At 33.9% G+C, this 21780-nt stretch overlaps 1 protein-coding gene across 17 annotated transcripts in view; it reads left to right on the top strand.

Moving 5' to 3' along the window:
* Positions 1 to 21439, top strand: part of PPIP5K2 (diphosphoinositol pentakisphosphate kinase 2) — a 52338-nt gene extending 30899 nt beyond the window's left edge. For 5 of the 17 annotated variants that reach the window (XM_014261466.2, XM_088054168.1, XM_088054169.1 and 2 more), the window contains 14 exons: positions 1032 to 1173; positions 1735 to 1958; positions 3511 to 3638; positions 3850 to 3964; positions 5252 to 5359; positions 5446 to 5562; positions 6189 to 6362; positions 8742 to 8915; positions 10124 to 10193; positions 12251 to 12370; positions 13218 to 13280; positions 17114 to 17257; positions 18804 to 18932; positions 19559 to 21439. In XM_014261466.2, the coding sequence (XP_014116941.1) occupies positions 1032 to 1173; positions 1735 to 1958; positions 3511 to 3638; positions 3850 to 3964; positions 5252 to 5359; positions 5446 to 5562; positions 6189 to 6362; positions 8742 to 8915; positions 10124 to 10193; positions 12251 to 12370; positions 13218 to 13280; positions 17114 to 17257; positions 18804 to 18932; positions 19559 to 19659 (1809 nt within the window). In that variant the 3' untranslated portion in view covers positions 19660 to 21439. Of the gene's footprint in view, positions 1 to 1031; positions 1174 to 1734; positions 1959 to 3510; positions 3639 to 3849; positions 3965 to 5251; positions 5360 to 5445; positions 5563 to 6188; positions 6363 to 8741; positions 8916 to 10123; positions 10194 to 12250; positions 12371 to 13217; positions 13281 to 13857; positions 13997 to 14921; positions 15048 to 17113; positions 17258 to 18803; positions 18933 to 19558 lie in introns of those variants that run through there. The other 12 variants (XM_088054170.1, XM_005532954.3, XR_015772388.1 and 9 more) reach the window with 12 other exon arrangements.
* The last annotated feature ends 341 nt before the right edge of the window (positions 21440 to 21780 follow it).

Genomic DNA, 21780 nt, shown 5'->3' with positions numbered 1-21780 from the left:
CTTTGGGATTATAAAGCAATAAAAACTTTTGGGGACTTCATTTATTTGTGGAGGCTTTCTAATTTACTTGTGATTTGGAAAAATTGTATGGGGTTTATTCCTGTGCCTCCCTCTCTATTATGTATAAATAATCAATTTCTTGATTTAAATCATAATAAGCAGAGATAGGAACTGCTTACTGTTAGGAAGAGAGTGGAAATTTTCCACGTCCAAATTACTCCATCCATTTCAGGAAACTGAGGAAAATGCAAATAAGTGTGTGTTTTGTGTTTAAATTACTGGTTTATATCGTTGGTCACTTTGGACTCTGCTGACTTTTCTGAAAAAAATTAGGCTAAACCTCACACATACATTTACTTTATTGTTTTAGTGACATTCACCTTTATGGTGATAGTTTGTAGCTTTTAGCATTTCTATAATGAATTCAGTTCTGAAGAACATCTCATATGTTGTTGATATATGTGCATTTAAAGGCTTCTTTTTTGTGTTTTTGTCCTACAGTCCTGTAGAAATAAAAACCTAAGACAGGAGTAGGCAAACAACGATACCAGTTACTACTGCAAATCTGGTTCCTATAGAGCAAAAAAAATTTTGTGAGGCATGTAGCCTAATGACAACATTTCTAACAGAATTTACTTTTGTAAGCTTTTGAATACAGAACTTATTTGAAAGGAAGGTGTGGAAGCTTGCTAAGTATATACAAAGGTTTAAACATCTTCCCAATTTTTGTGTCTTGGAATAAAAGAAATAGTTTTATGAATTCTGTAGTTACCCACATTTACTTTATAGAATTAGTTGCTCTATGAATTTCTTATTACCTTTGAATCTCTAGCAAATGGTACTGCATTTTGATGTATTGTCTTAATGCCTCAAAGGTAAAAGATAATTGATAAGTCATTAAAAATATTCATAGCAACCTCCTTGAGTGCTTTTTCTCCCATACTTGGTATCTTTGACATGTTTCATCTTATCTTACCAGGTCTTTCAAATCTAGTCTATTCAGTTAATTTTGTGTTTATCTCAAATTGCAGCTCACTCCATCTGGAAGCATCTCACTGATAAAATCAATGCAGATTATTAAAAATCCTGTAAAGACTTGTGACAAGGTCTATTACTTGATCCAGAGTTTGACTTCTCAGATCAGGCAGAGAATGGAAGACCCAAAGTCTGCAGGTATTGAAATGTTTTTGTACTTGTATTTAGTTTCTCTGGTTAACATATATGAAAGAGAGCTGTAACATAACTTTCCTTCACTAAACTCACTTTTAGCAGAACATGAGTCAACCAATAACGGATTAAGTATTTTCACAGTCTTTATTTCATATGCATAGTTTTGAAGTAAAAAGCAAAAGGAACATGTGGTTATATTGCAGGTAAGGGCTTTGTGGTGTTCAGAAATTCCAGTGTTTGCAAAAGTTCTTATCTTAGTGATTTGAAACTCGGCATTCCACAAAATAGGAAGAGTTGACTGTACTAAGGCTAAGTTATATGTCTTATGTTTAAGGGCCAGTGGTGCATTTCTGCAGCAGTGTGTTTTACTATCATAGTGGAGTTATGTAATTGTGATGCTTTCAGCAGTAAAATTAATGTTATGCCCAGCTGTCCCTTCTTAATAGTGATGCAGTTAACTTATTTTGAGCCCTCTATAATACAGTCATTACTTCTATGTAATTAAAATGTCGTTTTGTTACTTGAATGGCCTTAATTACTTATAAGAGATACATGTCTATCCAGATATTCAGCTGTACCACAGTGAAACGCTAGAACTGATGTTGCGTAGGTGGGCCAAGCTGGAAAAAGACTTCAAAACAAAAAATGGAAGATACGATATTAGCAAAATTCCTGATATTTATGACTGTATAAAATATGATGTACAACACAATGGATCGTTAAAATTAGAAAACACAATGGAATTATATAGGCTTTCAAAGGCTTTAGCTGACATTGTGATTCCTCAGGTAAGCATTTTCAGTTATTAAATAGAAGAAAAACGTGTAGAATAAATGCTTTTTTAAATCTTTGTGAAAATGTCTACTTTGTATTTTCTTTTGCAGCTCCCACATTTTGCAATAATAGAAGCCTTTAACATTTTCTCTCATTTTTCACTAGCAAGCTGGGATTTTTTAAGAAAAATGTCATTCATAATTAATAAACCTGTGTTCAGAGTGAATTTTTTTAGAAATTTAAGGTGTGAACAAGTCTCCTTCCTTTACACCAGTGTATTAAAATAAAATAGTTCATCTCCACCATTCATCCTGGATTTAACTGTTGCTTTTGTGAATAATTCTGTTTTCTGAAACTGCTTAATTTAATTTCTCCTGCTTATAGAAATTTCATTTTTAGGCTCCTTGCAAATGACACTGTTAATCCTAATCTGTGTAATTTAACATATTTTAAACTGTTTTAATTTAAAAAGACCTTTCTGCTTTTTCAAAATGCTAACATTCCATGACGTGAATGTAGACATTAAATTTCATAGAATTTCAGGCCAGAAGTGGACAAATTAAAGTCATATGCTCTGCAGGCTGTTAAACTTGGGTTAGCTGTAAAATCTTGCATGTGGCAGGACATGAAATTGATTTGTGATAACAGGACAGAACAAACTAAAGTATTCTCGAGGTGTCCCTGCAATTACAGAACAGCCTTATAACAGAGGTATTTACCCATATTGTGTGCAGCATGTGAAGGCAATTCTTCCTCTCCCCATCACTCAAATTCGACATGGAGGACAAAAATAGTAGTGACGGTTAGAATTGTGTTTTGTGGGTTTGTTAAGCTGAAATTTTGAACAGAAAATTAGAGAAGAGCAGGTAAAAATGAGGACACATACTGAAGATAGAAGAAAAAAGAAAACTTGCCAGCGTGCACAATGCAAAGGGAGAGGGCTTCTCTTCCTCTCTTGGGTAACAAGAAGATTCATTCTAACTGTGAGAGCACGTTCATACTCTGTGTAGCACAGAGTATGAAACTCCTAGAAGAATATACTTTTAAATACATTTAATATCAGTAGTAATTTCACAGTTGTACATAAATACTATTTGTGTTATTTTTTGACATAAATAGATCTTCTCTGGGTTGGTTTACCCCAAACTAAGACTTACATACAAAATATGTCTCTTTAGTTAAAAGTTTAGTTTCATTAAAAGAAAGGAAAAAGCAAAAACCAAAAAAGCAGCATTGCGGGGGGCAGGATAGGAGATGGGCATGGTGACAAGAAGGAGGAATGACTCTGTAGGTGTTTTGGTTAAGAAAAAGAGCTTTATCATACCAGAAGGTAAATCCACTTCTTTTATTTAACTAGTGAAGGAAAAACTTCTTCTCTGTATCAAATCAAACAGCAAAAAGGCAATCTGCAAATTCATTGAAGCTACATCAATGATCATGTTGAATAAAATTATTTGTAGCCAGAGCAAACTAATAGATGACTAATTTGCTTTAATATAGAAGCTCTGAATTGGAAGGCATTTTAACCTTTAACTGAATTGTAAAAGTCAATTTGTTTTTACACAGGAATATGGGATTTCTAAAGCTGAGAAACTGGAGATTGCCAAAGGTTACTGCACTCCTCTAGTCAGAAAAATTCGTTCTGACCTTCAGAGAACTCAAGATGATGACACTGTAAATAAGCTTCATCCTCTGTAAGCCATTTACTTTTTTACATGGTTACATTAATTCCCATGAAAATTGGACACAGTCTATAGCTTCCATATTTGAAGTATCTTTTTAGCTCATATAAATTAGAAAGATTTATTTATTTATTTATTTATTTATTTACAGCTATTTTGAAAATAAAGACACATCTTATCATGGTCTAATAACATTATCTAATAACATTTTTCTTTTTTTAAGCTACTCCAGGGGTGTTATGTCCCCAGAACGCCATGTTCGTACCCGACTGTATTTCACCAGTGAGAGTCATGTCCACTCCCTGTTATCCACCCTTCGTTATGGTGCCTTATGTGATGTAAGTTTCTCTGTTGGAACCCTGATATTTAGAGAGGAATCTGAATCTTCTTCTGACTGTATCAGCTGAAACCTTAAGTATCTCTGAAATGTATCACATTTTTTCAAACATTTGATTTTCTATTACTTATGCAGAAACATACTGCAAATTGCACATTAATTGGTATGTTTTGATTCCGTCAAAGTAATGCTGTGTTCCATTGGCTGTATGCGTTAGAATCAAAAATATATGTGGAAAAGCCAGATACTTTTTTTTTGTCTTCTGTTGTCACCAGTAATTCTTCCAACTTTTATTCCTAAGTTATGATTCAGGGTTCTCTTGAATTTGCTTTTGCACTGGCTTACTATTTTTGACCATTGACATATTGTCAAGACACCCCTACCAAATTTCAAGACTGCTGAAAGCTCCTCCTGTACAGCAAATTTTCTTACTATCCTATACTGTTAAAGAATATTACAAAGGTGGTGCATTATTCTCCATCTGATAGTCTTTGACACTGAAAAAGATAAGGTCTCCTGATTCAGAAATTACTTAAACTGAGCTCTTGGAGGAGATACAAGCAGATAGGTTTGTGATGCTGTATATAAGATACAGCTTGACTTATACTCTACTTTTCAAACTGGCATACTGGCATACTTGCTTCTGGTAATGTATGACTAAACTCAGCGATGGCAAAAGCATTTATAAACTTCTGTGACATGCTATAACAGGTACACTCCAAGTTTAAGTCTTTTAATAATAATAAGTTTAATAAACTTCTAATTTTTCTTCAAGGTGAATTACTAAATGTTTTTTTTCCTACAGCATGAAAAAGGTGACTATTCATTTAAGTAGTTTGGAATGTGACAGTTGTACCTCCTTTATATACTAGAAAGCTTTGCTTACTAACTCTTTGACTGGTATCTCTGTTAGTGTGATATATAAAAACATTTTTCACAATATGCTAGCTGAAATGAATTTGTTGTAAAATTAGCAGTTCTCATCAGGAGAATTGAAAACAGTGCCTCTGTCTATGTATCATCATTGGCGAAAAACCATGAAAGACTCACTGAAATAATATATGAAAAGTTCTGCTCTTCACTTTTCAGTTGTTTGATGAGCAATTTTAAGTCACTCATGGAGGTTCATAGTTGTTTTTTTTTGTTGTACCTCTGCATTTTCCTTAGCTATGATGAGCTTTGCACTTCTGCTATGAAAATCTATGTAAGTGGAGGAAAAGTGAGATCATCAGTCTTTTTAAAGAAAGTAGCTGAGTTTTACTTGTTGATATTTTTTTTTCTCCATAAGGAATCAAAAGATGAACAATGGAAACGAGCTATGGATTACTTAAATGTGGTTAATGAACTCAATTACATGACACAAATTGTTATCATGCTTTATGAGGATCCAAATAAGGTATTTAAAATGGATAAATATCTTCAGATATTAGTAAAGCTGAGCTATGTGCTAAAGTATAAATCTATTTAATTATTTTACTTCAGGAACTTTCTTCGGAAGAACGTTTTCATGTAGAGCTGCATTTCAGTCCAGGAGCTAAAGGCTGTGAGGAAGATAAGAATTTACCGTCTGGATATGGATACAGACCTGCCTCCAGAGAGGTAATAGTTACGTCTTTCTATAAAGCAAAATTTAGGTTTTTTGGATATGGACATACCTAAAATAAACATTGGAAAATTGTTATGTAAAAAATACAAGTGTGATTTTTTTTTTTTTAATAGAAAAATGTGCAGTAAAAGATAAGTAGTCCAAATATTTTCCACTTTGAATGGGTGCTGAGGTGAAGGACAGAGATAATTTGGATGTTCTAAAGCTTTCCCAGAATTTTTACTAGAAATACAAAATACTCTTAAGAAAAGTGATAGCAGAATCAGAGTGCCACATGAATAATATTCTGGGAAATGTAAGACATATTTAAGTAATCTGGCATGCAGATTGTTGAGAAAAGATTGACGTTTTCCAAGGTACATGGTCAGGTACATGGAGTTATGACTGCTTTTTGAGAAAGGAATGAGAGCAAAGCTTGTCTGGAATTCTTCTAAATAGAAAAATAAAGAAGAAACAGATTATTATACAGATTATTAAAGTCTAGAGCAGTTTTTTAGTAATGTGACATCTTGTATTTTTAAAATCAGCTTGTTTCATCTTTATGCAGAATATTTATTTAAGAGCCTGTCTATTTGAAGGTGTGTACACAAATTGAAAGTGAATTATGTATTTTCTGTAGAATGCAGGCTCGAAGAAAACTTCTCATAGAAATGATAGTGATGAGGAGGTACATGCTCCTAAAAGAGATGAAACAGATCGATCAGTAGTGATGTTCAAGCCAATGGTATCAGACCCAATTCATATACACAGAAAGTCACCCCTTCCAAGATCCAGGAAGATTGGTTCTGTTGAAGTAAGTGCTGGTGTTCCAGATAATTTCTGTCAAAAACATTAACTTTTGCTTGCTTTTAAGAAAACAAAACCAAACGTAATTCTGCTTTTGATTACACAGAACCAGCATGATACATCTCACAGAAGGTTTGGCCTTACTCGGTGGGAAATCCTCCATGACAACAATTTCTCTGAAGGGATATTTTTTAAAATAAATATTTTATGACAAGACTTATTTTTTTTTAAAGCCATTTTAGAAAAGTTGATATTTGAAAATGAAGACTTTCAATCTAAACCTACCTCTACAAACTAACATACATTGCTTTTCTATTCATCCTTATAAGACAGCTACTACTGGGAATTGAGCAAACTTTCAGTGTTATTTTGCTGAAAGGTATCACAGGGATTAGGGTGGTAGGGGAGGTGCAAGAGGTGAGATATCTTCTGCTGTATTTGCTTTCTTGTGGAGTGAAAGTGACTCAATTTGTCAAGCTTTTGAAGGTAAGAAAGATAAAGTGGAAGCTTGTTTTATTAAGTGGCTGGGGTCTGTGTTTCATGAATTCTGTAGGCAACATCTTGAATAATCTAGTTTGCTGTCTTGAAAGCATGACATATAGGTGTGCTTAACAGATATGGCTTAATGTCACAGAGGTGGGGAGATGCACAGCTGTTTCATTGATACCATTGGGATGGCTGCGTGAAAATTCAGATGGTGCATAGTGGCACTTCTGTGATATTAATGCTAGAAGCAGACTAACAGCTTCTTAATGCCTCATATTCAGTTGCTTAAAAGCATCAGAAATAAAGATTCACACCAAAAGCTTTTTCTTTCATATTTGTGTTGGGAATGAGTTGTCTGTATGCCATAAAAGTATTACAGATATGGAAATTATTTGGTTACTGGCAGTATGGAGAGAAAAAGATGCATGATTCCCTTCTGTAGGGATATCTGTATAACTTCACATGACTTCCATAAATTAACAGACATAATAAATGTTAATGTCTTACATTTTCTATTTCCAAGTTTTTTCATAAACAAATGTTCACAACATCAATATTTTTGATTTTTAAAAGCTGCTTTTGTGATGATCATGCAAACTCCCCTCCTGGCTATGAGTTCACTTATACACAGCTTAATAGTCTATTACTTCAGACTTTCAACCATTTTCATAAATTATATGGGAGTTAATTTTCATAAGATATCAGAAGCACAAATTGCCAAGTTTTGACTGTGCAGATATTATATGTTACAATTGAATGTGTTTCAGCATTCAGAGCTTGCTTATTTCCTGGAAGGAAATAGCCAATTTAGAGGAGACATACATAAAACATTTTTTTTCTTATAAGTAAAATAGGAAGTTTCATCTGGCCTATTGAAATCTCAAAAACTAGTATTTGGAATATTTAAACTAAACGGCATTTTGGACCAATTTTAAAAATTCACTGCAACTTAAACTGCAACTGCCTTGAACTTTTTTTTCTATTTATTTCCTTTTTTTCCTTTTTTTTTCCCTTTTTTTTTTTTTTTTCCTCCTGTAAGGCAATTCTGTTTTCACCTATGTCCATTAATTTGAAAGGACACTTTCAGGTGTGAGATTATATGGAAGTTTTATTCTGGGTTATAGTCAGCAATATTTACAGAAAGGAAGGCAACTGTGATGAGTCGTGAAAAGTAAAAAAAGCTGAGTTATAGTTGTAAAACAACAATGTAAAGCTCATTGACATTGGGAAGCAAACTCTGTATTTTAAAGAATATTAATTGCTAATCATACACAATGATGTAGATGTAGTAACCACATAGGGGGATGGTTATCCTCTATCCTCCCTTGAAGTCCTGATAAGGTGTCCCACATAAGATAATTTTTAGGACATTTTTAAGTTGGTGAAACTGCTACCAGTCAATTTGGTGCTATTACCAGTGAGTCAACTGTAAAGTCTTAAAGGCAATTTTAAAATTCAAAAAGCAGCTTTCACATAAGCTTATAGAATAGAAATTGAAACTATTAAGTAATAAATAGGAAAGTTTATTGTACTTAGGAGGGGAAAAACTATTAAACAGTATTTCAAGGGTAACAGAAGTTTTGTTTCCAACATGTGAAAAATTCTTAAAATTATGAATCAATTATTGATAACAAATGTTTTCTCTCATATCTAATACTAGTCTACTAGAAATTTGATTAAAGTGTTGTAGTAAAATATATAGTTGGATGAAGAGATAAAAGTGAAACTGATAGCTTTCTAGTATTGTATTATTATTCTTCTTTCTTCACTGTTTAATAGTTTTGAAGTAGTATGTAAAAAGGGTGCAAGGAGATCGGGTTTATTTCTTTTCTGTTCATTTGGCTCTGTTGAATCTAACTTTGCATGCTTTGCTGTTTTTTGCCCCCTTTCTCACTTCCAGGAAGAGAGCCCCCTGAGTGTGTCTAGCCCAGAGTGTATTGGTACCTGGCTGCATTACACCAGTGGTGTGGGTACTGGGCGTCGAAGACGCAGATCAGGGGAACAAATCACTTCTTCCCCTGTCTCCCCTAAATCACTGGCTTTCACATCCAGTATTTTTGGCTCATGGCAACAGGTTTTTAAACTTTACTTCATTAAACATTTTATGCATTCCAAGCAACAACTGTCTTTAAGGACATCTAATCCCTTGTTATGGATTATGTTTCAAGTAATACCTTCCACTTCTTAAAATTACTTGCCAAGAATGTTTGGGGGAAAAAGTGCATGTTTTTCCACTGAATGTGTTACACGCTTTCATAAACATTTGATTTCTTTATAGGAATTGCAAATGTTACTACAGTAAAAAAGACTTTGTGTACTGCCTAATGAAAGAGAATTATGCTTTGGTTTAGTTGTCCTTTAAGACTTTAAAACCAGCATTGCTTAATTTGGTGGTAGGTAAATTTAAAAAAAAAAAATTGCAACCAATACCATTTAAAATAATTTATTTGGTACTTCATGTTGCTATTCAAAACTTGTTTTGCATATATCATATTTTCAGTGGCCTGGTATTAACTACTGCAGGGAAAAAACTTTAGCACTAATAATTCTTGCCATCTATATCCGGAGGTATCTGAAACTCCCAAGACAGTACATCATCCATTGACTTGTACAATATTTTGAACTGTTCCTTATAATGGGGGGATGAGGAGAAAGCAGGGTAAAAAAGAAGCAGTAAATATTTTGGAAGTACCAGTGAAGATCTAAAACTATTCAGAATATCAAGATATTGTTTACATGTAAGACAATGGATGGTGTTCTGTAACCATATCCTTTTTCTTTGAAAATTTTTATAATTTATTGTAGAAAATTCTAAAATTATTTACATTGGAAAAAATTTTATCAGTAAAGGCTGTGAGCATCTGAAGATTGTACTGATTGAGCCTGTGCATGGTCAGTGATTGTATGGTATCCTCAATAGTTTGTCTGTCTTTCCTTCCCTCCCCTCCTTTTTTCAATACAGGCGCAGTTTAGGAAAGTGCATTTGGTAAAATGAAATAAAATGTCTCAAATTTCTGTTCTCATATCAGTCTTGGTCTGTGTCCTTTCTCATTCTGAATGCTTGCTTCGCACTGCTTCATTGCAAGGAACTCATATGTGAAATGGACTCCCTTCGGAAGGGGATATTGCATGATCTCTCATGTTTCCTTTACATATTTTTACTAACACTTATCATACAGCTTATTAACACCTGTTTGTCTGAAACAGGCTGCTGTATCAAGTTAAATGGATGTTTCATGCTGCTGTTCTACGTTTCCTTATTTTTCTTTTTCTTATATCCAGGTCCTATCAGAAAGCAATAGTAACTTACGAACACCAAGAACTATGCTGGAACAAAAGCAGAGTGGGCTAGGTATGTGCCTACAGTTGAAATTTTGTTTGATGTTTTCAGCTTTTCATCTGCCTGCTATTCTCTATATTTGTATATTCTTTGAATAGCATTTTTGTTAACAGGACCAAATAGTACTTGTTATCAGTAACATACGCTAAGTGTCTGCCTATGGACTGGACAATTTTTTTGCAGCAAAATTTTTAACTAAGTTAAAACTGAAAAGAGAAAAGTGTTTAAGACTCCTTGTACTACCGATTTTGTACTTCTTACAACAGGTACACAGGATTGTTTTTAACATAAAGCAGATTTTTAAGATACTGTAGTTTCTGACTGAGCTTTTGGATTTTGCAAGAATATTTTACATTAAAGTGGCCTGCTCTGGAAACAGTTAAAACACTTGTCTTGAAAATTTCTGTTTCCTACTGTAGGCAATTGATGAAAGTGAAGATGTTTTTCTGAGGGGAGGGGGATGGGGAACAAACATAAAGTTCCTTGATAGTATCAGGGGTTTTGCAGATATTCCTCTCCTAAAATTAATTTCTTCTTTTCAGCATTAGAATGAATCATGCTATAATTCAAAGGCTTCTTTCAAATTCTGTTAATTCAAGTGACGCTTTTCTATTACTTTATTAAAACAGGCATACATATGACTCGCAAAAAAATGAAATCATGCACTACTATAAATCAATATTGCTTTTTTTTCTGTGTCTTTTCATGGGAAACATTAAGTATTAAAAAATGCATCACCTATATGCATAAACTTAGAAGTAGCTTTTCCTTTATTTGCAAACATATGTGTTTTTTGTATGTCTAATCTTTCTGTGATACTTTTCTTCCCATTATATTTTTCCCATAGTAAAATACATACATCAGGTGCTCCTGGTTACTGAAGTCCTGGTTTTTATTCCATGCTTGCTAAAGTTAAATGAGTATTCTTTTGTGTGTCACAATATGGCTTGTGGAAGTTAATCCATGTAGATTAAGGTATTATATTTGTTGTGAAAGGCTTTTGCCACAGATCAGGCATCAATTTATTTTGGCTGTGATTGGTCACATGTGCTAGTAATGTTTCCCCTCACTGGACTATTATGAGTAATGAAAGGAAATATTGCTGGTTTAAAAAAAAAATATCTGCTGCTACTTATCTAAAATGTAAAAGATAAGTTCTAAGTGAAAAATTCTTTCTCCTTTCAACTAGTAATAAAACGTAAAGAAGAAAAATACAACTTTTTTCCCATTTTGTTCATTGTTGTATGTAAATTTCATTAATACTTGATGATTACAAAAGTTATTTTTATATTTTTGTCTGTGGCTTTCAGTGATTTGTCTGAACTCCCATTTTAGTGACAGGAATGCATGAGTTGTAACAACATACTGTCTCTTGCATGGAGCCATGCAAAAGTCTTCTCATGAAAGGAAGTCAAGTTAAACTTGATGAAACTTAGAAGTGTTTTCAGTTTATAACAATATCAGTAATGGTAGGTGAATTCCAAATACAGTATTTCCAATTTGGTTTAGATTTTGTTGGGGTTAGAAGTATTTCCACATACTAAGTCTGTGGAACTGCATGAGTACTTCATAGCAGCCTGTCATCTCAAAGGTTGATTTGGATGATAGCAATCAACAGTATTTTTCCAGTTTATATTTGTTTCAGGAATACAGGTTTTCAAAGACACAACTTTCACATCATCATCATCATCATCAATAATCATTATCATCGTCATCATCATCATCTTCATTTGGTTTTGTTGTTTTGTTTATGTTTCCACTGATGCTAACTGGTAACTTTTTTTTTACCAAAAGTGAAAACAGGACAAGAACTCACTTTGTTAAAGTGAGTCCTCTCTTTGCACATATAGCAGATTGTGCTGTTTCATGAGTAGAAGCACAATAAATTATGATAGTTGCAGCCTACAAGTTGCACTCTTGACATTACAAGCATATTGTGAACCTGTCCAAGGCACTGCCAAAAGCTGCCTTTTGTGTGGTAAGAGCCATTTGCTTGCATGCTGCATGCATCCCCAATGTGAATGGACGAACACCTGGTTGTTGTATGTATTTTCTCTAACTCCCATCAGGGTCTCACTGTGCGGGCCTGTTTAGCACCTCAGTGCTCGGGGGTTCTTCAAGTGCACCTAACCTACAGGATTATGCTCGTACGCATCGTAAAAAGCTGACTTCTTCTGGCTTCATAGATGGTATGTGCACACTCTCGCACATGCACGCACAACCCATGTGCCACATTGAACTTCTAAAGATTTTAATGGAATCCTAGAATCTTTAGCCTTAGTATTAATTTTATGAGTTTCTGTTGCTTTTTTATTGCCCATATCTTGCTTATGTTTAACTTAATAGCATAGTTAATTCTTGTTTGTCTTGAACACCAGATCACAGACTTGTAATGTGCGCCACAAGATTCCAGCAAGTACATTTTTTAAGTAAATGAAAAGTTTTTTTAAAATTCTTTAATAATTTTAAACCCTGTTTTTTATCACTGCTAATTGATCTTGAAATTAAATAAAGTATTTTGAGCATATACAAGGAATGAAATTATAAAGTAATAAGTTAAATACTGATGGTGAAAATTTTAGGATTCCTGACCTTTTTTTGGTGGGGTTTGGATGACAGAGGAGCAGGAGATTCTCAGTTTTGGATAATCTGGCATAGAGAAGAAACTCTCACTAGATTTCAGAATGTAAAGATACCAAAGCACACCTTTATAACTCCAAGGTGAAACAGTATTCATGCTGATTTCCCCCCCACTTCACTTCTCAGTGTTTGAGTCTAACCTGAATAACCTTGTATGCCAGAATTGCCAGCTCATTCTGCTTGTTTTCATACACTTCATTACACATCTAGTTACCAACAATCCAAATTTTCTTCTTTTTAACATCTATTTAGATTTTAGCCCTTTTCCTTGGTTCCTTCTGCATGCCACTCACTTCTCATCTTTTCTTTTTTCCCTTCTTCTTACTTTTCTTTTTTAAAATCTCCCTCTTTTGGTAGCTGTTACAAATTTCAGGTACCTGTTTTTCTCTTTCTCAGACACCACACGCGGTTCTGCTGTTAAAAGGTTTTCTATCTCATTTGCTCGACACCCAACCAATGGTACGTTTTGCTTTTATTTTAAAAACAAAATAGAAAACAAAAGGTTCCTTGCTTCATCCCTTTTATTTTTATTTCAAATACGGGTGTACAGTATCATCCAGCCGTCTGTTGTTTCTAACTTCAAGCACAATTCCAAATATATTTGTAATCATTATATATCCTAAAACCTTTCTTAACCATTCATTAGTATAAATACAGCATCAAAATTCATTACTTAGAAAAACTTGTGAAAAAAAAAATTAAGTGCTACTGTTAATCATGATCTCTCTAATAAATTATTCTTCAGAAGTTCTTGTGTGATCAGACTGTATGGTACAAGATACAGACACTGAAATCTGATCTTATTAGACATACACTTCTTGATAGCTGCTGCTTCTTCTTTGTCTTTCTTCTGCTGAACTGATTCTCTGAGCCTGCCCATTCTAAAATAAACCATTGACAGCTGGAGTTTATCTTCTTGAAGTGATGCTAAATTACAAAAACAAAAGCAGAAGCTTTGGTTCTATTCCTGCTAAATTGCTATATTTTTTATGGGATAAAAATTTATTTTACCTTATCATACTTCTCTGTTCATCAGATGTGCAAATTACTTAAATATTGCACTAAAAATCACAGCAAGAGAGCTGTGACTTCTTGAGCAGCACTGACCTCTTGAGCTTCAAGAGTGAGAGCTGTCTTCAGTTTGCAAAAATTCTCGTTTAACACACTGGACAGAGGTATGTCTTTTTCTTCCTCAGCAAAATATTTTGTGCCTCCCTTTCTACATGATTGAATAGGCCCCAGATATATCCTGTTAATGAAAAGTAGACTCAGTCTTCAGGACCCACTGGACTTCTCCGGATTTCTTAACTGCAGTTTTAAAAATGTGCGTGACTACTGTCTGAATTCAGTGATAGTGGTATTGAAATTGCAGTGGAAATCATCTCATATTAGATTCAAATCATTTCATATTAGATTCAAAATACATTTTCTTAGAAAGAAAGTTTTTAAAAAAGAAAACTTGAGTTTTTGTTTAGCTTTGTTTAGAAGCAGAGTAGTATTTTGTTATATTCATATTAAATCCATAGTGACTTTTTTGCACTGCAGTGCTTCTTGAAGGAAAACTATAGTAAGGCTAAATTTATACCATTAAGACTGCGTTTGATCTAAAAGGCCAAATCTAATGTCCTATCTCAAGTAGAAAAGTCAGGAGTCCATCTTTTAGGTTAGAACTCAAACCAAACAATATTCCCAAAACATACAAGGTCAGAAAGTAAGAACTGCATTTGAGAATCTGTGGCTAATAACATGATTACTTTCTGTTCCATTTAGTCACTTTTTGTGATTCCATTCACTAAAAAAATCTAAATAGCTTTTATTGATTACATTGATTGTACAGATTCACTTAATGCAGCAGTCTTACCACACATCTTTGACAAGATTTATGCATGCAGTATGAGCTCCTATGAACCCTAAGTAAATTGTAGGTTTCCAGGGGTTCTCTACTAACATAATGCCATATTGATGTTTTTTTGTCTGTCCTCTGGACTATGATTTTAATTTTCCTTGTCCCTTTCACTCTGTTTTTTTCATACTTCTATGTTGTTATCACACCCTCTTAACTCATTTCAGACTTCCCTCCCCCCCCCCCCTCATCTTTAGTTCAAGGAACATGGTGAAACAAGTATCTTCTGAAAGTGCTATACCTTATTTTCTGGGCCCCTGCAGAACACCTACACCTCTTTAGGTGCTGGTCCATTTCCTCTGTGGAATTTCTAGGCTCCAGTGGTATGTCTCTACAGCTTTTGAATCTTAAGAAGCAGGGTGGCTTTTTGAGATGCTGCGTTAACCCTTTCATTGTCTTGCGTTTTGATGCTTTATACAGGCAAAAATCAAAGGCTGTTAATGTACAGGAAATTGCCTTCTTAAAGGGATACTGTTGGGCTTCTTCATCATTAAATTTTATTCCTTATAACATCACAAAATACTTATCAGAAAACATTTAAATAAAATACCACACATAGATTTCCAGATTATGTTTTAAGCCATATCCCTTAGACATAAAGATACTACAATCTGCTGGGATATGACAATTCCGATTGACAGTGGAAAACAAAAAATTTGGAGGGGAATAAGAAAATTTTATTTCTTCTCTTTTTTCTTTTAAAGGGCATGAGTGCATTTTGGAATTCCTTTCTGGTTCTCTATGACATGCACTATTACAATAATAGTAACTAAAAAGTTAACCTGACTTTGTCCCACTTCATTAATTGCAAAATTAGAAAAATAAATTTTCATTCAAGTGATAGTGACATTTCTGTCAGGGTAAAGAGAAATCTTAGATTTTACTGTAAGGCAACAAAAGGGTTTGCGCTTTACATGCATGGATATAGTTATTTAGGATATTAATATGTATGGCAAGCATCTTAGTGCTAACACTGAAGGTTAACTACTGACTTCATAGGAGAATAGAAATTATATAGTATGGTGGTGGCTTTTTTGGACACAAAACCTAAGTCTTCATGAAGTGTAACAATTTGTTTATAATTTTGTATATAAGTTTATAAACAATTTGTTTATAATTTAAGTGAAGATGACATAAGTACACCTCAGTTGCTTTGAATATTGGTAGCAATGGTCCCCACAATTTGAATATGACTAAGGTGGATCTAAACATAAGCATAGACATTTGGGGGTTGAAATCTTGTTGAATTTCTTCTTTATGCTAAGTACTAATGGGGAGTGAATGGGCAACATTGGATATCACAGGAACATTGTTTCATATTATTTTATGGGAAATAACAGTTCACAGTCATAATGTTGCTTCTAATAAATGTACCTTGAACTGAAATTCTAAACATTATTGCATTCACTATTGCTTCTTCATTTAATTGTCTTAGAAGAAATTTACAGTATTGAATTGCCAAGTTATAATGTTACAGCGGTATGTTGAAAACACTAATGGACATATTTTCCTCTTCTGAAATGCAACTGGATGAAAAACCGTTTACTGAGTTACCAAACCTCAATCACTTCAGAGGACTGAGAATCTTTTTTAGCTAAGATGTTTAAATGCTTTTTAGTGTTTTAGTAATGTGGATATGCATGGTTAGTGTATGATCAATACTAACATAGAAAAGCAAAGTCCAATAAATCTTTAGATTCTTGGGTTGCTTTACTTACCTGTTCTAATATGAAACTTCTAGTTTTTCAATACTGTTTTTAAATGCATAAAGGTAGGTGTATATCTGTCTCAGAAAGTAAAACCATGTAACCTTAAGGTATAAAAATGCTAACAGTGGCTTTCCTTTGATATTAAAGGCAACAGTTTGTTTTCACAGAATACTGAAGATGATAGAACATGAATTCTGCAAATTTATTTCTTGGAAGATACAGCATTTTTAGGTCTTGTCTGCTAACAAAATAGTATACTTTCTTGCATGAATAAGTTACCTGTTTAGTCTTGTGCCAGGTATCAAAATGAGTAGAAAAAATCATACCTTTTCCTGACCTTTTTTTTTTTTCAGTTATCTGCTAAATTTATCTTAAAGGAAAATTATTTTTCATTAACTTATTTGGGAGGAGAAGATAGTTCTCATGTTTGAAAAATTTATGTGCACACATATACTTCATGTGTACAGGGGAGTTGTATCCCATGGTATGTTTCACAGTATGTTTAGCTGGAAATCGGCTAATCTTGTTCCAACCCCTGTAATATTTAATTTCCATGATTTCAAGAGACTTATGCCTGAGTGTGCTAATGTAAACTAAGCACTTCTAATCATGCATGAATGCAGTAGCTTAAATCCTGTCTTATGTTTGGAAATCTCTTTTTTTATTATTTTTTCTTTTAGGTTTTGAACTGTATTCCATGGTGCCTTCTATTTGCCCTTTGGAAACTCTACACAATTCCTTGTCTCTGAAGCAGGTGGATGAATTTCTTGCTTCCGTTGCTGCTCCATCAAGGGAGAATCTACAGGAGACATGTACTGGCTATAGTTCGTAATAATGTTAATTTTAAATTCTTAACTATTGTATAGTTAATCTTTGCAGTGCTTTGCAGCTAACAAGTAAACAAAGGATACTGCTTTTGAAGAAAATGAAAACATACGTAAATGATAATTTCACATTTTGCACTATCCTTCTGTGGGTACGGACATGTATAATTCACTGAAGTAATGTCTGTGGTGGCTGAGGTAGTAAATTAAGGATTTAATGAAATCACAGTTAGTTTACTTCCTTTGTTATTACATTGACTTCTCTGTACTGTCCACACTCATCTGAATTACAGGTAATGCTTTTCAGGGAGCATGCAGTATTTCCAGCTTTATACTGTTGTACTGTTGTACTGGCAGTAACATCAGCAGAACAGTCTTGCATTTATACTTAAAACTTTGTATTTCCTGTTTCTTTTAATATTACCTAGGGTATCACCTGTAGAGTGCTTTGCAGTTTTTTAACAGTTTGTGCTGCACATCTAAAGTTTAGGTGATCTTGAATGGAAATACTGCTGAATTCTATCCATGTGCATGTGTCTGGGGAAGTGATTTCCCATTGTGATTCTACTGCTGTATTTTTGGAAATGGTTTCAGTTAGGTCAGATTTACCACATAATAGGATGCTTATAAATAAATGTGTCAGGTGATTGAAAATCATTTTTCCTAAGGAAGTGTCTAAAGGCTCATGCTTTGATCAGGAAACTTGTACTTGCCAGTTCTGATACAACAGTTTGGACCTGGATACAACCTGTTTGGACTTGTCCCTTTTTTCTGCTACATGACTTTTCCTTTTTCCCCCCCATTATTTTATACAGTTTACATTTTAATCAACAGCTTATTTGATAGGACATGCCTCCTATATTTGCGAAAGAATATAATCGATTTAAGAAAATTTATGTTAGTGAGAAAGAGCTCAGAGAGGCTTACAAGTATATGAAAATTCTCAGTTACTTAAAAAATGTCTTTTTATACTGGTAAGGAATTTTGTGTGTCTTCAACATCAGTTCAGAATTCAGAGTATACAAGATGAAGAAATACAGAAAAACAAAACGTGTCACACTCCTAGCATATGATTGTCACCTTTCTGCCAACGAGTGGTTGGAAAATAGACCTGATACAATTAAAGTCATAGATATTTAGTTGGTTTTCTGTACCATTTGGAGGTTGTCTAGAAATAGTGCATTATGTACACTTTTCATAGATGTGTTGGACTTAAAGCCTATTCAGGTGCAATCTTCATAACCTATGAGAAATAACACTAAAGCTTTTGCTAATCTTCTGGCAAGGCACCTGTTAGTTCATGCTGTTACAGCAGAATTTCAGTTACTGTGTTGCTTTCTGTGGTTAAAAAAAAAGATTTTAAGACTTGTCTTTTATGTTGTGAAGTTTTAACACTAGAGTCAAAAATTGGTAGCTGAGCAGCTGGTTGTATAAATGTGGTATCTCTTTTGCTGCATGAATACACAGTCCTGTGGCTACAGTTTTTGACATCTGGTTTAGGTGAGAATATTTTTATTGTTAATGGTTTTTTTCCCCACAATTTCAGCTTCTCCAATTTACATGATGCCCCTTTCAGGAAGAAAAATTTCTTTAAATACATTTACCCCTGCAAAAATTCAACCAACTCCACTTGAAACTTTGCCTGAAAGGCTAGCAGTAGAGAAACTAACCCTATGTAAGTAAATTCTGTCAAAAGCAGAATGACTAACTTGATTATTTTCAGCACTATAATTCTTCCTTACATATTACATGACTCAGTAAGGCAGCTGTTTCTTAACATTCCCTGCCTAAGTAGAAAAATTTTGTGGGTCAGTGAGAACTCAGTAGCATTGCATAAATAGCTTTAACAGTAAAATGGTGTTAATAGTTACTTTCTCCAGTTCTCTGAATTGTTTCATTTTCTAAGGCCTGAAGTTCATGAGCTTTTGCTCTGATGTATGGCAGCTATCTTCAAGTAAGACAAAGTAAATTCATTTATTTAAATGGCTGAATTTCTAAGATGTTTTCTGAAACTTAATGTAGAGCTCTGTGACTCTGTTCTGACTAAAGCTACCAATAACATGGTGATGCATTCAGTCATTAGTATGTTCAGTCTGAACTGTTGGCCAGCTGCACTGTCTGCTTTTGGATGTTTGTGCTGTTTAGACACCAAATTTCACTTGGATTTCATACACCATTTGATAGTGTAGCTTATTTGTTTCTGTGCTAGATAACATGCATTTTCTTGCCTTCGATGCTTTTTAGTATGGATATATGGCTATTAAGACAAATGTAATATTTCTTTTCTCTCCATCTATACAGCTACCCGTGGATGTCCTGTAAATGTATCTAATATTAAATCATCTCTTGAAGAGGCCTCATTAGCTGCAGAACTTTGTGGCGAAACTCCTGAGAAAAAATGATCAGACAAAACTGGAAACATCTTCTTAAATGGTTCTTTAGTGTGCATTCAAGCAAATTACTGAACTGTCAAAAACCATTCATGTCTGGATCTGCAATTCGTAGTGCACTTAAGAATCTTTATACATGGTTAACTAGTGTACACCATATTTAGGTCAAGTGTTTTTCTCATTTTCGAAAACATTTCAGGAAATATACTTACCAGTTTGATGAACTGCACACCTTTTAATGGAAAAGCTGCACATGAACCTTTTCTGTGTCTTCAAATACCTACTGTATACCTGTTCAAAAAAATATCATATGTGTTACTGTGGCTCTGTTGATATCACTGTAATGACGGCACTGTCTGTTGTCATCATAAACTTCTATTTTCAGGAGTTTATAATCTCCCTGTGAATTTCTTCTATGTGCTGAAATGTAACACACATCTTGACTTTTTTAAAATTTAACTACATTTCCAAAGAGATCTCTTTTCCCTGTTTTGGAGATAAGCAGATATTTTCTGCATTTTAATTACTCTGTAATTATGCTGCAATAATTAAGCATGATGGAGTGAGTTCATGTATCAGCACTTCTATCTACTTCTTTTTTTCTGTTTACATTGGACCTGTAACATTCAAATCTACTTTCGCTTTTATTATTCAGTACACATGCTTGTATACAGGTGCCTATATATCATCCAGCAGATAAAACTGTCTTTTATATGTTTTTATCAAAACCTTATTTTGCTGACTAAAAAAACACTTTTCCTTGACATATCTTTCTAGAAAAAGGTGATATTAAAAAGCAGGTTTTGTAGAAAGACATATGACTACAGCGAGTCTGCTACTAGGTTTATTCTAAAAATTGTAAATATTCCATTTGTGCTTTATTATCATCCTTTCACCAGAGAGAGACTGTGGACTACCAGAACTTAGTGCATACTGTTCCAAAATACTCAGGATTCATAATGGCCTGGGAATTTTCATACCTCCCTCCTTCTGATATAGGTGGTTCACAGCAGCTCTCAAAACAAAAACCTCAAAAAATCCGAACAAACCAACAAAAAAACACCAGTAAACAAACAACAAAACAGCCGACCCCCTTAAAACCAAACAAATGAAAAGAACACCCAAAAAACCAGGAAAAAACCTCACAAAGCAAACAAACAAAAAAGGAAAAAAAACCAAACATTTTATAAGAGAGGTAAGAAGCATTTCTAAATTGGTGGAATGTGGCTTTGTGGTGTTATTTAGAATAATTATCCAGTCTAAGAAATTGTAATTTTTTTCTGTGGCATGAAACATTAATGGGTTATGAGTATCCCAAATGTATGAAAATATAGACTAGTTCTTTAAGTTCAAGTGGCTTAGCAGTAAGAATGGACTTCATAACTACAAGTTAGGTACTTCTTACCATGTTTCAGCTGCAGAAGACATAGCTTATGAGTAAAACGTTTAAGTAGGGCTCTTACTTGTCTCCAGAGCCAGTGCAACTATAGTTACATACACTTTGTCACAGGGTCTTTTTTCAGTGTTTGCCATATATGAAATGGCTTCAGCAGACTATTTCTAACAATGCTGGTTAAATACCAAAATTATGAAGGGTATCGCAGCTATATACTTCAAGCATTTCATTTACTGTAGTGTAATTGTGTTGCTGACAATGTTGGTCTTGCATACAACTGAATATACACTTCTTTACTGTATAAAAAACAAAACTAAAAATTTAAGTATATCATTCCAATCAACCAAAACTGCGGCATAAATTTTTTTATGTGCTCCTAAATAAAACCAAGGTTACTGGCAACTTCTCTCTATTGTTTTTTCTTTTAAAAGCACTGTGAAGTAAAGTGAGTAGCTGAAAAAGTAATCTCAGTGGAAAACAATTTACATATAAGCCATTAATTTACAAATAAGCCAAAATAATTCTTGGTGGTAAGGATGAGGCATGAAAGTAAAGACAGTATAATTTTATACTGAAATCACTCCTCAAATAGATCAGTGGCAGTCACACGTTCTGCAGTGTCATGTTCCAGAATGGTAACATCAAACACAGAACCAGTGTGAGTGCTCTGCTACTTCCTGTTGAGACCACTGGTTTTTGAAACCATATTCTTTGACCTCTGTCAAATCTGGTTGGAG

Source organism: Pseudopodoces humilis, chromosome 4, assembly GCF_049639895.1.
Source record: "Pseudopodoces humilis isolate 2021_Gansu_Grassland_sample_001 chromosome 4, ASM4963989v1, whole genome shotgun sequence".
NCBI lineage: Eukaryota > Metazoa > Chordata > Aves > Passeriformes > Paridae > Pseudopodoces > Pseudopodoces humilis.
The sequence above is the reverse complement of the archived record's forward strand: the minus strand, read 5'-3'. Positions and strand labels throughout refer to the sequence as shown.